General features: G+C 47.5%; 1 protein-coding gene across 1 annotated transcript in view; it reads left to right on the top strand.

Annotated features, from left to right (window-relative positions):
- Window positions 1-18,276, top strand: part of WRN (WRN RecQ like helicase) — a 983,741-nt gene that overhangs the window by 831,175 nt on the left and 134,290 nt on the right. The window contains exon 23 of the mRNA XM_029601951.1: window positions 16,581-16,695. Coding sequence (XP_029457811.1) covers window positions 16,581-16,695 — 115 coding nt within the window. The remainder of the gene's footprint in view (window positions 1-16,580; window positions 16,696-18,276) is intronic.

Genomic DNA, 18,276 nt, shown 5'->3' with positions numbered 1-18,276 from the left:
ATCTTGGATTTTTCGTCTGGGCCGATTTCAGTGCTCCCTGGGGCTGGGGGGCCGGATTTTTTCGATTTAACCCACCGTGGGTTCCCAGGAGGGGGGTCCTGACCTTCCCTCGCCCCCCCCCCCCCCCGGTAAATCCAGGGTCCCGTTTTCCGCGGATTTCGTCCTCCTCATGCACAAATCTTATTTAGCTAGCCTGCATGAGATGGATGAAAGCCCCCCCCTTGCCCCCTCCCCCCCTGTCTAAAATCCCTCGCTCAGCGCCATTGACCTCTGGACCGGCTGCGGAGCCTCAGGGTGCGGGTGGTCCCGGGGGTGCCCCCCTCCCCTGGTGTCTCCTGGGTCCTCGGACCCCGCTGCTTTCTCGGATTTGGTAAATGCTCCCCCCCAGAGGGGGATGACCCCAGAGCCCTTCGTCTTTTTCATGAGGAGGAGCTAGAGCCCCTCCTCCCTTTTGTTTTGGAGGAGCTGGGTCTGGAAAGTTCCTCCGTGGATAATCTCATGGCCTCACTTCCTAAGGATATGAACCCGGTTTTGGGAGGGCTCCGGGCTCCGGCCTCGGCCTTTCCCTTCCACCCCATGCTTAAGCTCCTTATCCTACGGGAATGGGAGGCTCCTGAGGGTTCGCTCCGGGTGGGGCGTGCGATGGATAAGTTCTATCCCCTCCCGGAAGAGGGCTTGGAGCTGTTGCGATATCCATCAGTGGATTCTTATGTTTCTGCAGTGGCCAAGCACACCACGATCCTGGTGGAAGGTTCCACGGCCCTAAAGGATTCGCAAGATCGTAAGCTGGAGGCTCACCTGAAGCACATCTTCGACGTCCTGGCCCTCGGGGTTCGGGCATCTTGCTGTAGCAGCCTCATGATGCGGGCAGGCCTCCAGTGGGTCCAACAGTTACTCTGCGCCCGGGAGTTTCCGCCAGGTGAGGCAGAACAGGCCGAACGTCTGGAGGCGGTAATCGCTTACGTGTCGGACGCCCTCTACGATTTGGTCCATGTCCAGGCGAAGGCGATGGTTTGAGCAGTGGCTGCCCGGAGGCTCCTTTGGCTTCGCCACTGGTCGGCTGATCAGTCCTCGAAGACCCAGCTGGGCACGCTTCCCTTCAAAGGTAATATGCTCTTTGGCGAGGATCTCGACAAGCTTATGGACTCCTTGGCTGACAAAAAGGTCCATAAACTGCCAGAGGACTGCCCTAAGGCTTCTCGGTCCTTCGTGGCCTCTCACTTTCGCTTCAGGGGTCAGCGTCGCTTCGCTTCTCGAGGGCGGGGCGGTACTCCTAGGGGGTCTTCTCGTGCGCAGTCCTGGTCGCAGTCCTTTCGTGGCAGGCGGCCCTTTCGCGAGGGCCAGCCCGTGTGTACCACCGCTAAACCTGCCACACAATGAAGTTCAGCCGGCCCATCCCTCGGTCCCTTACCTCGGCGGACGCCTCTCCCTGTTTTTCGAGGAATGGGTCAAAATCACTTCGGATCAGTGGGTCCTCGACATTATCAGAGACGGGTACACTTTTGACCTCATCAGGGAACTTCCAGATCTCTTTCTGTTCTCACCTTGCGGCCGGGCCAAGAGGGACGCGGTGGTCCAGGCTCTCTCCAAGCTTCTGGATCTGGGGGCGGTGGTCCCAGTCCCAGAAAGGGAAATTGGCGCCGGCCAGTATTCCATTTACTTCACCGTGCCCAAAAAGGACGGGTCCTTCCGCCCAATCCTGGACCTCAAGAGAGTCAATCGGACCCTCAAGATCCCCCATTTTCACAAGGAAACCCTGCGGGCGGTCATTGCGGCGGTCCGTCCAGGAGAGCTCCTTGCTCTCCTCGATCTCGCAGAAGCATATTTTCATATCCCCATCCACCGCGACTACCAGACGTTTCTCCGATTCCACATTCTCAACCAGGACTTACAGTTTCGAGCTCTCCCCTTTGGCCTCGCGACCGCTCCTCGCACCTTCACGAAGGTAATGGTAGTAGTGGCTGCGGTCTTGCGCCAGGAAGTGATTCTCGTCCATCCCTATCTGGACGATTGGCTCATCAGGGCCAAGTCGGAGACCTCTTGCCGGCGGGCGGTGGATCGAGTCCTGGAGCTCCTTGCCTCTCTCGGGTGGATAGTGAACTTTTCCAAGAGCAAGCTTCAGCCCTCCCAGGAGTTGGAATTTCTGGGAGCACACTTCAACACCCGAGTAGGCAAGGTTTTCTTACCTCGGGCGCGAGCCCTCAAACTGATCGGTCAGGTTCAGGATTTGATTGCGCTGTCTTCACCGGCCCGGGATTATCTCCAAGTCCTGGGCTCCATGGCTTCTACCATCGATCTGGTCCCCTGGGCTTTTGCTCATATGCGTCCATTACAGAAAGCTTTGCTGTCTCGGCAACCGGTGTCGGAGCAGTTCCACGTAGTCCTTCCCTTCTTGGAGTCTACTGCCAACGAATTACAGTGGTGGCTGTCCTTTCCTCATCTCCTACAAGGGATGCCTCTTCAAGCTCCACAGTGAACGATAGTAACCACGGACGCCAGCTTGTTGGGCTGGGGTGCGGTCTGCCTATCTCAGTCCACCCAGGGGACATGGTCCCAGACTCAGTCACGCTGGCACATCAATCGGCTGGAAACTTTGGCGGTCCGCCTGGCCCTTCAGGAGTTCCTTCCTCTGATCCGCGGCAAGGCGGTACGAGTCCTGTCCAACAACTCCACCACAGTCGCCTACATCAATCGCCAAGGGGGCACTCGCAGTCCCCTGGTAGCCTTAGAAGCCAGCCGCCTATTCGCTTGGGCGGAGCGTCACCTACAGTGCCTTGCGGCCTCTCATATCACTGGAAAAGGCAATGTTCAAGCCGACTTCCTCAGCCGGCAGTCGCTGAATCCGGGAGAATGGGAACTCTCGGACACAGCCATGGCTCTGATAGTGGACAGGTGGAGTCCTCCTCATCTCGACCTCATGGCGACTCTGCGCAATGCCAAAGCCAATCGGTTCTTCAGCCGCTGGAGGGAACACAGCACAGAGGGCGTGGACGCTCTGGCTCTCCCTTGGCCAGCGGACGTGCTTCTTTACGTCTTCCCCCCGTGGCCTCTGGTAGGGAAAGTTCTCAGGAGAATCGAACTCCACCGGGGTCCGGTGATTCTCGTCACTCCCGAGTGGCCGCGAAGGCCGTGGTTCGCGGATCTCATCAATCTAGCTGTGGACGGGCCCCTGCGCCTCAGTCATCTCCCTAGTCTCCTCCGGCAGGGGCCTGTATTTTTGACCAGGCCGATCGCTTCTGTCTAGCAGCCTGGCTTTTGAACATCGTTGCCTGAGGCGCAAAGGTTATAGGGAGGAGGTCATCTCCACACTGCTGCAAGCCCGGAAGCAGTCGACTTCTCTGGACTATGTGCGCATCTGGAAGGTCTTTGAGTCCGTATGTACGGAGGCGGGCGTCCCGGCACGCTCCGCCTCTATTCCTTTGGTTCTTTCCTTCCTTCAGAAGGGTCTCTCTAAGGGTCTCTCCTTCAGTTCCTTACGTGTTCAAGTCTCTGCGCTTGACTCTCTCCTGGGTCGGGTGGATGGTCATGCCTTGGCTGCTCACCCGGACGTCATTCATTTCCTGAGGGGCGTTAGACACCTCCGCCCTCCCTCTCGGGCCACGTGTTCATCTTGGAGTCTCAACCTCGTCCTTCGTGCTCTCTGTGCGGCTCCCTTTGAGCCTCTTCGCCACTCTACGCTCAAGGATCTTACTCTTAAGACTGTCTTTCTAGTCTCTATCTCCTCTGCTCGTCGTATTTCCGAGCTTCAGGCGCTGTCCTGTCGTGAGCCCTTCTTGCGTTTTTCTGATTCCGGGGTCTCTCTCAGGACGGTTCCTTCCTTCTTGCCTAAGGTTGTCTCCGCTTTTCACGTCAACCAGTCAGTGGAACTCCCCGCGTTCTCTCCGGTGGAGATTGCGGGTACGGCTGGGGGCGACCTCCGTTGACTGGATTTCAAGCGAAACTTGCTTCGTTATCTTCAAGTCACCAATGACTTTCGCGTTTTGGACCATCTCTTCGTCCTTTGGAGTGGTCCCAACCGGGGTAAACAGGCTTCTAAGACCACGATTGCACAGTGGTTGACGGAAGCCATTTCCTCGGCATATCTTTGTCAAGGTCGTCCACTTCTTGAGGGTCTGAAAGCCCATTCTCTGCGTTCTCAGGCTACTTCTTGGGCGGAGAGTCAGTCTGTCTCTCCACAGGAGATTTGCAGGGCTGCCACTTGGACGTCTCTGCACACTTTTGCTCGGCACTACCGTCTGGATGTACACGCTCCGGTGTTCCGTTCCTTTGGGCAGCAAGTGCTTTGAGCGGGACTGTCTCGGTCCCACCCAGTTTAGGGAAGCTTTGGTACATCCCACTGTCTGGACTGAACCGGGTAAGTACAGGAAAGGAAAATTAGTTCTTACCTGTTAATTTTCGTTCCTGTAGTACCACGGATCAGTCCAGACGCCCTTCCCTGTCTGTCTTCTGTCCTCTCAAAGCTTGTTTTCTTGCAGGTCTGCAGATTTCATATTTTCCTTGGTGCAAGATTACTGAGCATTTACACCAGAAGCCTTGGTGGTTATTTTATATCAAGTTTATGCAAGAGCGTATAGGTATACTATGCTTCTAAATTATTCTATGGTTGCTCTGTTGAGCTTTTGGTTACTTGCTTGATCCTATTCTTGGTTTTATTGTTTTCTGCTTTGACATACTTTATACTGAAGGGTGAAAGGATAGGCTCTGTCCTGATATAGGGCATCCTGCAAGTTTTAGTCTGTCTCCACCTGCTGGAAAGGAGGCTCAACCCACTGTCTGGACTGATCCGTGGTACTACAGGAACAAAAATTGACAGGTAAGAACTAATTTTCCTATTATGAGGTTTTGCCTCTATGGCCAATTTCATTTCAAATTCTCCCTTCGCCTATCTTATCAATGTTTTACACATAACTTGACAATGCTTATGTTTTATCCTATTTTCTTCAGATAGATCCTTCTTCCAATTTTTGAAGGATGATATTTTGGCTAAAATAGCCTCTTTCACCTCACCTTTTAACCATGATGGTAATTGTTCTGCCTTCCTTCCACCTTTCTTAATGCATGGAATACATCTGCACTGTGCCTCTAGGACTGTATTTTTAAACAATGTCTGTTGAACACTTTTAACTTTTGCAGCTGCACCTTTCAGTATTTTTCTAACTATTTGCCTCATTTTATCAAAGTTTCCCTTTTGAAAGTTTAGTGTTAGAGCTGTAGATTTATTTATTGTCCCCCTTCCAGTTATTAGTTTAAATTTGATCATGTTATGATCACTATTGCCAAGTGGCCTCACCACCGTTACCTCTCTCACCAAATCCTGCATTCCACTAAGAATTAAATCTCTTGTTGATTCCTGAACCAATTGCTCCATGAAGCAGACATTTATTACATCCAGGAACTTTGTCTCTAGCAGTTCCTGATGTTACATTTACCCAGTCAGTATTGGGGTAGTTGAAAACTCCCATTATTATTGCACTGCCAATTTGGTTAGCTTCCCTGATTTCTCTTAGCATTTCATCATCTGTCTGACCATTTTGTCCAGGTGGACGGTAGTATACTCCTATCACTATACTCATACCCTACACACATGAGATTTCTACCCATATAGATTCTACTGAGCATTTAGTCTCTTGTATGATCTTTATCTTGTTGGACTCTATACCCTCCTGGACATAAAGTGCACACCCTCACCAAGTTGATCCTTAGCTTCGGTGATTTATTGCGATATAATTTGTACCCTGATATAGCACTGTCCCATTGGTTATCCTCCTTCCACCAAGTCACTGTGATGCCAGTTATGTCAATCTCATCATTTACTGCTGTACACTCTAACTCTTCCATCTTATTTCTTAGACTTCTGGCATTGGCATACAGACATTTCAAAGTGTGTTTTTTGTTTGTATTAACAATCTGCTTTTCAGTTGTTAGGGATAATTTGGAAATCATTAGCTTCGGTGATTTATTACATATAGGCACATGGACTATGCTTGCTTTTATTGGAACCTGTTATTGTTTGTAAGGTTTTGGGTGGACCCTTGGACACTGTGGCAGCTGACCATGCCCATTGGGGGAAGTCCCGTGAGGGGCCACAGGTCAGGCTCAGCTTTGGGACACACAATACAGAGTTATATCTTTTATTAGACAGATTTGAGAAGCCACCAGAGGTGGCAGTAGTGAGTAGAGATGAAGCCCGGCTGGGCTAGGGTTCATCAGGATACTGGAACAGCGATTCCCTCTATGGCTGTGCTGTAATGGAGAAAACTGAGATAGTGAGTACAGTGGAGCATACACAGAGTTCTGGTATAGAGCCTCGTTGGTATAGTTACTCACACAGCGGTTTCTCCCGGAAGGTGACACAGAAACTGGAATAGAGGCAGGCCCTCGAGGAGCGAGTACCTGGTTCCAGGGAACAGCTCTGAGGAAATAAAGTTGGTAACTCACTGATGATGTAGGCAGCGGTTTCTTCCAAGCAGAAGAGATAAGTTCAGGCAGCGAGTCAGGGAACATGGGCCCTCGAGGAGCGAGTTCTGGTTCCTGATAGTGACCTGAAAGAAATGAGAGAGGCCCCCGAGGAGCGGGTACCCCTTTAGGATAAAGTCCAAAAGTTGGAGAGGCAGAGTAGCTAGGTACCCAGACCGAATCCCATCCGTAAGGAGATCCCGACCGATGCCAACTCGATTAGCTAGCAAAAAGTGTAGGCTTTTGTATTCGGGATGCATGACGTCATCACAGGGGAACACCCCTGAGGTTCGCCCCAAAGAGAGAATAAGAAGCAGGGCCGCGCGGTGTGAGCACCCTATGGTACCTGGAAAAAATGGCGGGATGCAGCGCCTAAGCCGGACCAGGGATGCCGCAGGTGGGTCTAGATTACTTCGGACCAGTGGGTCCTCGCCATTGTCCGGGAAGGGTATTACCTGGACTTCCTTCACCTCCCTCCGGACAAGTTTGTGGAATCTCCTTGTCCACCCCTCAAGAGGGCGGCACTGGAAGCTACCTTGCAGAGGCTCCTGTCCCTAAAAGCCATAATCCCAATGCCTGCATGGGAGATAAATTCTGGGCATTACTCCATTTATTTCATCGTGCCCAAGAAGGGGGGCACCTTCAGACCCGTCCTGGACCTCAAGTCGGTCAACCGGAACTTAAGGGACCCAGGATTTCGCATGAAAACTCAGCGGTCAGTCCCAAGTGCCATACAGCCAGGGGAGTATCTCACATCCCTGGATCTGTCAGAAGCTTACTTGCATATCCCAATCCATTGGGATCATCAGCGCTACTTACGCTTCAAAGTCCTGGGACAACACTTTCAGTTCCGGGCTCTACCCTTCGGGTTAGCCACCGCGCCACGGACCTTTACCAAGGTAATAGTAGTGGTGGCGGCGTCACTCAGGAAGGAAGGAATTCTCGTCCATCCCTACCTAGACGATTGGCTGATCAGGGCAAAGTCACTGGAGGAGAGCCACCGGGCAACCAACAGAGTCATATCTCTTCTGGAAAGCCTAGGATGGGTAGTCAACACAAACAAGAGTTACCCACAGCCTTCGCAGTCGCTGGAATACCTCGGAATCCGATTCGACACCCAGGGAGACAAAGTCGGCCTGACCTCCAAGAGGAGATTAAAACTCCAGAATCGTTTGCAGACTTTGCTGAGCGCCACCCAGCCCACAACTTGGGATTGCCTACAGGTCCTCGGCCTAATGGCCTCCACTCTGGAAGTGGTACCATGGGCACGGGCTCATATGAGACCGTTACAACGCGCCCTTCTATCTCGGTGGAGCCCACGATTACAGAACTACACCGTGCATCTACCTCTACCGGCCAGAGTACGGCATCAGTTACGGTGGTGGCTGCAGCCCGGCCACATGAGTCGGGGGTCAAAAATGTCCTCTCCAACCTGGACCCTGCTCACTACAGATGCCAGACTGAGCGGCTGGGGAGCACACTGCGAAGAACTAACCGCCCAAGGGCGGTAGAACAAGAAGAGTCGGGGTGGAACATCAACCAACCAGAGGCACGGGCAGCCAGGTTAGCATGCCTGCGATTTGCCCACAGACTTCGCAACAGAGCAGTCAGAGTGATGTCGGACAACGCCACCACGGTGGCATACATCAACCGACAGGGCAGAACCAGAAGCCGACAGGTATCCTTAGAAATAGCCCCAATGATGGCGTGGGCGGAAGCAAATCTCCTCTACCCCTGCCTCCTCACAGGGACCTGCTGCGGCAAGGTCCCAACCTCCACGAGGATCCAGCTCAATTCTCTCTTATGGTCTGGCCATTGAGAGGGCTAGACTGAAGAAAAGGGGATACTTGGGGCCGGTAATAGATACACTCCTCCATGAACGCAAGTTCTCCACATCACTAACTTATATAAGGATCTGGAGAGTATTTGAAGCCTGGTGCGAAACTCGCAGCACCAATCCACATGCCTCTAAAATCCCCATCATTTTGGATTTCCTGCATGATGGGCTCCAGAAGGGTCTGTCCCTCAATTCAATCAAGGTTCAGGTGGCAGCGCTATCCTGCTACGGCCCCAGGAGTGACGGCAACAGCATTGCCACACACCCAGACGTTTCACGTTTCCTGAAAGGAGTCAAACACATTCGCCCGCTACTGACGTGGCCAGTGCCCCTGTGGAACCTCAACCTAGTTTTGGAATTCCTAGCGGGACCTGCCTTCAGACCTCTCCGAGGCCTGTCCCTCCGTTTGTTAACCTTGAAGATGGTGTTCTTACTGGCCGTGTGTTCAGCACGCCGCATCTCAGAGCTACAAGCACAACCATTTCTCAGGATCACCCCAGGGGCTATCCATCTTCGCACAGTTCCTTCCTTCTTACCCAAAGTAGTCTCATACTTCCACCTCAACCAAACCATATCCTTGCCAACCACGGAAGGTTTGAAGAAGTCGGAAGAAGGTCGAATACTGCGCCATCTCGACATCGGCAGGCTGCTGTCCAGATACCTGGAAATGTCGGAAGCAGTACGAAAGACGGACCGTCTGTTCGTCCTTCACAGTGGAAAGAGGCAAGGTGAAGCGGCCTCACGGGCGACTATTGCCTGCTGGATCAAAGAAGTTATCAAGGCGGCCTATGTAGAAGCGGGAAAACCACCACCTCTACGGGTCAAGGCTCACTCTACCAGAGCACAAGCGGCCTCCTGGGCAGAAACTAGAATGCCGTCGCCTGCGGAGATATGCAGAGCATCAACGTGGTCCTCCATCCATACCTTCTCCAGATTTTACCGTCTGGATGTGCAGGCCAGGGAGGACACAGCATTTGCAAGGGCAATCCTAAACTGACCTCGGGCAGCCTCCCACCCAGTCCGGGAGTAGCTTTTGTACATCCCATTTATAATGAGTCCATCTGCTACACGCTAGGAAATGGAGAGATTAATTACCTGATAATCTCGTTTTCCTTAGTGTAGGCAGATGGACTCAGCATCCTGCCCGGCTGCCGATATATATAGGGATTCACCTTTTCAAGGTAAGCTATGTTTCCTTACATTGGGCATCCACCCTGCCGGGTGTCGACGCCTTCCGGTTGAGAACACTGGCGGTCTCCAGCTACTGTCAATCGGTCAGGTTAATCATGTTCAGTTAATTGATCGGTCAGTCACACATATATCCATAAAGCTTTTGCAAGGAAGATTACTGAGCGCCTGCACTTCCTGTAGGGGTATATGTACCACGTGCTGATGTCAGATCCGTCTCCAACTGCTAGCATGAGCACACTATACCCATTTGTAATGAGTCCATCTGCCTACACTAAGGAAAACGAGATTATCAGGTAAGTAATCTCTCCATGTTGGACTTCTGCTCTAGGAACATATCCAAACCTTTTTTAAACCCAGTTATAGTAACTGCCATAACCACATCCTCTGGCAATGAATTCCAGAGCTTAATATGCATTGAGTGAAAAATAATTTTCTCCGATTTGTTTTAAATGAGGTACTTGCAAACTTCATGGAGTGCCCCTAGTCCTGATATTATCCGAAAGAGTAAATAACCGATTCAAATGTACCCATTCAAGCCATTTCATGATTTTGTAGACCTCTGTTATATCCCCCCTCAGCCGTCTCTTCTCCAAGTTCAACAGCCCTAACCTCTTCAGCCTTTCCTCATAGGGGGGAGCTGTTCCATCCCCTTTATCTTTTTGGTTGCCCTTCTCTTTACTTTCTTCAGTGCAACTATATATTTTTTTTAGATGCAGCGACCAAAACATCACACAGTATTCAAGGTGCGGTCACACCATGGAGCAATACAGAGGCATTATGACATCCACCATTTTATTCACCATTTCCTTCCTAATAATTCCTAACATTCAGTTTGCTCACTGAGCCAAATATTTCAGTGTATTACCCACTATGACGCCTAGATCTCTTTCCTGGGTGGTAAATGCTAATGTGGAACCTAACATTATTTAACTATAGCAAAGGTTATTTTTCCATATATGCATCACCTTGCACTTGTCCATATTAAATTTCATCTGCCATTTGGATGCTCAGTCTTCCAGTCTCTCAAGGACCTCCTGCAATTTTACAATCCGCTTGAGATTTAGCTATTCTTCATAATTTGTGTCATCCACAAATTTGATCACTTCTCTTGTCGTACTCCTTTCCAGATCATTTATAAATATATTAAAAACAATTCTAGTACAGATCCCTGAAACACTCCACTGTTTGCCTTTTTCCACTGTGAAAACAGACCATTTAATCCTATTTTCTGTTTCCTGTCTTTTAACCAGTTTACAGTCTACAAAAGGACATTGCTTCTTATCCCATGACTTTTTAGTTTTTTTAGATGCCTCTCATGAGGGACTTTATCGAACGCCTTCTGAAAATCCATATATCACATCTGCCAGTTTACTTTTGTCCACATGTTTATTTACCCCTTCATAAAAATGTAGATTTGTGAGGCAAGACTTCTCTTAGGTAAATCTGTGCTGACTGTATCCCATTAAACTATGTCTATCTAAATGTTCCATGATTTTATTCTTTATAACAGTTTATATGATTTTTCCCAGCACTGAATTCAGGCTCATCGGTCTATAGTTTCCTGGATCTCCCCTGGAGCCATTTTTAAATATTGGGGTTACATTGGCATGGACTATTTTAATGATAGTTAACAAATTTTTGCTAATAGGTCTGTAATTTCATTTTTGAGTTTTTTCAGAACCATTGGGTGTAAACCACCCGGTCCTGGCGATTTACTACTCTTCAGTTTGTCAATCAGGCCTACCACATTTTCCAGGTTCACCGTGATTTGGTTCAGTTGATCTGAATCATCACCCATGAAAACCTTCTCCGGAACAGGTATCTCTCCAATATCCTCTTCAGTAAACAATGAACCAAAGAAATCATTTAATCTTCCCGTGGTGGCCTTATATTCCCTAAATGTCCCTTTAACCACTCGATTATCTAACAGTCCACCTGACTCCCTTGCAGGCTTTTTGTTTGATATATTTTTAAAAGTTTTTATTATGAATTTTTGCCTCTACGACTAACTTCTTTTCAAATTCTCTCTTAGCCTTTCTTATCAGTGTCTTACATTTAACTCACCAGTGCTTATGCTTTATCCTGCTTTCCTCTGATGGATCCTTCTTCCAATTTTTGAATGAAGATCTTTTGGCTAAAATGGCCTCTTTCATTTCACTTATTACTATGCCGGCAATCATTTGGCTTTCCTTCCACATTTTGTAATGTGTGGAATATATCTGGACTCCGCTTCTAAGATGGTATTTTTAAACAATGCCTACACCTGTTACACACACTTTACCATTGTAGCTGCACCTTTCAGGGGTTTGCTTTTTTTTTGTTTTCTTTTTTTAACTATTTTCCTCATTTTGTCAAAGTTTCCCTTTGAAAATATAGTGCTACCTAGAGCCATGGATTTATTTGCTGTCCCCCTTCCTGTTATTAATTCAAATATTTTTATTTAAAGTCTAATACAACAAAAAAAATATATTTGACAAGAAAAATAGACAATATATACTATATTCAATGTCATTAAGAAAAAGCTAAGGAAATAATATATTAGTATATATTACCACAATTAGACCCCAATTTAAGAAAGGGGGAACAGGGAAAAAAGTCATGGAGAATGACAAGTAACAAGAAGCAAAAACCATTAAATAAGGATGAAAGATGCAAAGCAGACAATACCCCATCACTAAATATCCATTTTGGAAATAATGGGAGGACCCAAAACCCCTCGCCGGGCCTCTAAAAAGTTCCTCAACCGCATAGGATCAAAAAATAATAATCTGGATGAATCAAGAGTTATAACACATTTTCAAGGATACTGTATAACACATGAATGTCCTAAAGAAAAAACTGCAGCTTTCATTTCAAAAATGTCTTCCTTTGTTCTTACGTCATTTTGGATAGATCGGGAAACATCCAAATCTTTTGGCCTTTAAACTTGGCATCTTTGTTACGAAAATATAAATGAAAAACATTGTTGCAGTGTTACATAAAGTCAAATGAAACCAGAAGAGTAGCATGATCTATAACATTCCCATCATCAGATTTTTTCAAAAAATTAGATAAATTAGTAGGAACTTTCACCAAAGAATTATCCACTGATTTAGAAGTAGGAAGAAAGAAAACCTTCTCTATGGGAGAAAGTGTATTCTCTGGAATTAGCAAAACTTCTTTCAAATAAGAAGAAAAAAGATCAGATGGTGTAAGAAGTGGAATCCGAGGAAAGTTAAGTAATTCTCAGTTCTCCAAGATGTAGCAGACAAGTCGTTGATGATATTACACTGGACATCTACAAAAAGTTAAGACATTGCTCATGAGATTGAAAATTATTATGTAAATTAGTAGTCAGAGAGACCAAGGACAATACCAATTAATTGATCGAAACCATAACAGTCCAAAGCCTGTCCAAAGGGATAACTGTAGGCTTAACAAAAGCAGTAGAGTCATGAAGTGCAAAATCAGGAGCAATACCAGATAAGTTATGATCCTTCGTACCTGATCCAATTGCATTAGCTAGCAAGTCAAGTAGTGGAGCCGACCCATCTGCACCAACCTGCGCTTCTTGGAGCTCCAAGAACTCTCCAGCTAACTTCTGATGCTGTATCTGTGTCAGTATAGCAGGTGAAGCGGGGCTAGAAGATAAAAAGGAACTGTCCAAAGTCCCAATTGCTTCAGGAGGAGCGTCAGAGGAAATGGCGGCTCTAATGAGAGGACACGGTGTGGAACGGCGGTCAGGGCTGAGGGAAACCTCTTCTGCCAACAGGCTGGCATCCCAAACACCAGCCAAGCCAGCATCAACCGCAGAAACTTGGGGAGAGGTGTGCTTGAAGATAGTTGTTTGACATAAGACAGCCACCGGTTAGACTGACTTGCCCTGTCGAATAGCTCCTTTACACTTCCCCATGGCGAGGAAATAGAAGAAGAATTCAAACAGACAAGGAAACAAGAGAAGCCCTCTGGAGCAGCTCGAGAACTCTACTGTTGTGCAATGGCCATCTTGGTTCCCCCACTAATTCAAATTTCATTATGTTATGATCACTATTGCCAAGCAGTCCCACCACAATTACCTCTCTCACCAGATCCTGGTCTCCACTGAGAATTAGATCTAAAATTTCTCTCTCTCTCATGGATTCCTGAACCAGTTGCTCCATAAAACTGTCATTTATTCCATCCAGGAACTATATCTGTCTAGCATGTCCTGATGTTATATTTACCCAGTCACTATTGAGGTAATTGAATATTTACCAATTCGGTTAGCTTCCCTAATTTCTCTTAGTATTTCACTGTCCATCTCATCATTTTGGCCAGGTAGACTGTAGTATACTCCTATCCTTCCCCAACACACAAGGGATTTCTACCCATAAAGATTCAATTGTGCATTTAGAGGCAGATTTTCAAAGGCAACACGCGTAACATACATGCGTAACCTGAGAAAATCTGCCCCTGCGCGCCGAGCCTATTTTTCAAACCCCGGGGACGCGCGTATGTCCCGGGGCTTCGAAAAGGGGTGGTCTGGGGGCAGGGCTGCAGCCTGGGGCGGAGCCAGGGGTGTGGCGGTGGTCCGGGGCGGGGCCAAGTGCTCCTGCACAGTGGCCTGTGCCGGGGCATGGCGCGGCGCAGCTGGCCGGCGAGTGCAAGTTACACCTGCCTCGGAGAGGCGTAACTAATGCAACAAAGGTTGGGGGGGGGTAGGTAGGGCTGGGAGGTGGGGGGGCGCGGAAGGAAATTTCCCTCAGAGGCCGCTCCGATTTCAGAGCGGCCTCGGAGGGAACAGGGAAAGCCATCGGGGCTCCCCTAGGGCTCGGCGCGCAAGTGTGTGCACCCCTTTGCGCGCCTACCCCGGATTTTATAACATGCGCGCAACTGCGCGCACATGTTATTTGTTTGTTGTTTGTTTGTTGTTTGTTATAAAATTGGGCGTAGATTTGTTCACGCCGGGTTGCGTAAACAAATCTATACCCGCGCATATTTTTTAAGATCTGGCCCTTATTTTCTTGCAGGATCTTTATCTTGTTGGACTCTATGCTATCCCGCCACCAAGTTGCGTCTCTCTATTATTGCGATATAATTTGTACCCTGGTATTGCATCTATCCCATTGGTTAGTTTCCTTCCACCATATCTCTGAGTTGCCAATTAGGTCCATGTAATCATTCACTGCTGTACACTCTAACTCTCCCATCTTACTTCTTAGACATCTGGCATTTACATTCAAACATTTCAAAGTGGGGTTTTTATTTGTATTAACACTCTGCTTTTCAGCTGTCAGGGATAATTTGGAATCTTTTAGCTCAGGAATCTTTTGAGCTTCATTAGTATCCTTCAAAGATACCTCCCTCCAAACCATGTGCTCCTGAGCGACTGTCTGCTTTCCCCTTTGTTCTAGTGTAAAAGCTGCTCTATCTCCTTTTTAAAGGTTAGGGATAATAGCCTCGTTCCACCCTGGTTAAGGTGGAGCCCATCCCTACAGAAAAGACTCCCCCTTCCACAAAAGGTTCCCCACTTCCTTACAAAACTGAAGCCATCTTCCTTGCACCATCATCTCATCCACGCATTGGGACTCCAGATCTCTGCCTGCCTCTAGGGACCTGCGCATGGAAAAGGGAGCATTTCAGGGAATGCTAACCTGGAGTTGCTGGTTTTCAGATTTCTATCCAAGAGCCTAAATTTGGCTTCCAGAACCTCCCTCCCACATTTTCCTATGTCGTTTGTGCCCACATGTACCATGACAGCCAGCTCCTCCCCAACATGGTCTAAAATCCTTCACACCAGGTAGGAATGTTACCAGGTGATTCTCATGCCCACCAGCCACTCAGCTGTCTAAATTCCTAATAATTGAATCACCAACTATGATGGCCGACCAAATCTTTCCCTGCTGGACAGTAGCCCTGGAGACACATCCTCAGTGCAAGAGGACAATGCTTCAGCTGGAGAGCAGGTCCTTGCTACAGGATAATTTCCTGCCACAGCAGGTTGATGCTCTCCATCCAGGAGACCTTCTTCCTCTAAGGCAGAACCAGGGCTGCCAGACTGGAGTTGGAACTTGGGTGCTATGGCCTTGAAGGTTTCATGTGTATGCCTCTCTGTCTGCCTCACTCCTCCAGGTCTGCCACTCTAGGCTCCAGACAGGAGCTTTTTGCACCTGGTGTACACATACAACCTCTCACCGGCAGGTAAAATATCATACATGTGGCACTTGATGCAAAAGAATGGAAGACCCCCCTCTTGCTGCTGAACTGCTGCCTTCATCTTAATTTTGTTTGGTTCCTAGTTAAGTTTAGGTTGCTAATGGAGTAGGGATGTGTACAATTTGAGTCTTTTAAATGTATTAGTGTATTCACTATTTATCTGGTAGTGACCTGCAAGGGGATGATTAAACTCTGGGGCAATCCTGTGTTTAAGTTAAAAAGCTGATTATTTATATATATATATATATATATATATATATATATATACACACACACATATATATTAATTTTTTTTTAATGTGAAAGTATCTCCTACCTATAAATAAAAGGATGAACTGGGGCGGGAGGAAAGGACGGAAATCAAAACACCCAAACTCCTGGTTTCTGTCTGCCTTCTGACTTGCTATTTAATACAGTCACACAAACACACTAAAGCATATACCCCTTTAGTTTACTTCTCCCCCAAACTTTTTAAGTTCTAAAATTTCCTAAAGCAGTACTTACCAGTTCTCTTCAGCCACCAGCAATGTGATCCTCTCCTCAGAGTTCCCACAAGATCTAATATGATGCTACCAATCAACTAACAAGAAATGTACTTAATTTGTTCTGTTTGCAGAAAACCTACTTTCTGGTAGGTTTCCTGTTAGCACTTTCTCCAATACCTCCTTAAGATGTATATCAGCATGGCAAAATTAATGTTTGTCAAAAGGATTATTTATGTTTATCCTGTAATCCGCTTTGGACCTTTTTGCGATGAGTATGGACTATAAATTTTTAATTAATAGAAAAATTAATGGAGTGATGAAACGCACTACTGTGGTTCATGAAATGGTGGTCAACCCAATATATTTTTCAAAGAAAATACCCCTGAAACCAGGAAACATTCATATCTGTCCTGTCCTTTATCCCTTCTCTACAACAGACCTACCACTGTTGAAAATATGAACAAAATTGACGGAGTGTCAGAGGCAAAATCTTCCATGTTGGTTCCTCTTTTAGAAGTTATTAAGGAGTTCTGTCTTACTAATGATCTGCTGGTAAGTTTGGAATGCTCCTATGATTTATTATTTCTAAAGTGTTATTAGACATACATAAACAGAGAAGAAAGAAAAGAACAAACTAGAATGGAACAAAATGTCAACTTGGTATATGGTGTAAAATGAAATATCTGCATTTGGTTTTCATATTTAATCTTTTCTGATGGTAGTTTTAATAATATGATGCTGAAGAATTTGTATGGCACAGCATTATTCAGTTCAGTGTCTGTCTGTAAGACTGTATTCCTGTTCATACCCAGATCAGTCCAGACTCTTGAGTTCGCATCCCTGTCAACAGATGGAGTCAGAGAAAGTTTCACAGACATTGCCATATAACTTAATGTGCCACCTGTAGTCCCCCAGTATTTGTCTCCAGTGTCTCCAGCAGATGTAGAGGCACAAAATCTGCAGTGTGAGAAAAACCAATATATTAAAAATAAATAAAAAGGGAAGAAAGAAGATTCCATCCAAGAAAGTTGCTAGGACCTGGTGGTGCTATCCCTCCTGGTCTTGAGGTGGACGAGCAGGGTTTGGGAACCTTGTGTGGCTCAGTCCTTTTGACATTGGGGGTTGATAGTTGGTGGTTCCAGTTCCTTCTCCCCCTGGAGTACTTGTGGGATCCTGCTGTAGTTCCTTGGCCGCAAGGTTCCGTGCTCTCAGGGAGGTAGCCCTTTTTTTGTTATTTGTTTACAGTCTGTTAAAGTTTAAAAAGTAAAGTTTTTGAAGGGAAAAGGGCTGAGCGGTAGTCAGCACGTCAATGGGTGGGATCCCGTTCTCTGGGATCCAGTGGCAACTCGCGGCTGCAGATCACGTGGTCCAGCCTGCATTCAAAAGGCAGGGGAATGGTGCCTGGCAGTAGATGCAGCGACTCACACGCACTGCTCTTTTGGGGTGGCCTCTGCTCTCAATGCATCTGTGATTCAGAAGACAGTTCAGGGCAGGCTCCTGCAATGCGCAAGAAGCAGTAGCAGGCCAAACAAGGGGCAGGAGCGCCCAAGGTGACCACTTATTTGGCTAGGAAAGCCGTGGGGCAGCAAAAAAACTCGATTCGAAGGGAGCCTTGGATCACAGCCCAGGAAGAGACCCAAAATTTCTCAGAGAAAGAGTTCTGTGTAGATTCAGAAGGGTCCTAAGTATGGCGGCTTGTCAGAATAGCCCTGAGGATGATTAGAAGACTTGGAGGATTTGTTTCTGCTGGTAGATATCTCACCGAGTGCAGATCCTGCTTTTGACATTTCTGATCCAGATGAGGAACTTGAACAAGTTCCTGTCACGGAAGGGGACGATCCTAAGCTGGTACATCTTTTCCACAAAGAAGAACCGTGGCCTCTGATTCCCCATGTTGTGAAACCGCTGGGTATCAATGTTCCACAGAAGAAATCTGATCACGAGGAGGTGGACCCAGTCATGGATGGCTTAAGGAGTCCAGCAAATACCTTTCCATTTCACAGATCAACGAAGAAGTTAGTGGTCAGAGTGGGACACTCCAGAGATTAGCCTGAAGGTTGGCAGGGTAATAGCTAGGTTGTATCTATTGCCAGAAGGCACACTCGAACTTCTAATGCTTCCCAAGTAGATGCT

This window comes from Rhinatrema bivittatum, chromosome 1, assembly GCF_901001135.1.
Source record: "Rhinatrema bivittatum chromosome 1, aRhiBiv1.1, whole genome shotgun sequence".
Lineage (NCBI taxonomy): Eukaryota > Metazoa > Chordata > Amphibia > Gymnophiona > Rhinatrematidae > Rhinatrema > Rhinatrema bivittatum.
The sequence above is the reverse complement of the archived record's forward strand: the minus strand, read 5'-3'. Positions and strand labels throughout refer to the sequence as shown.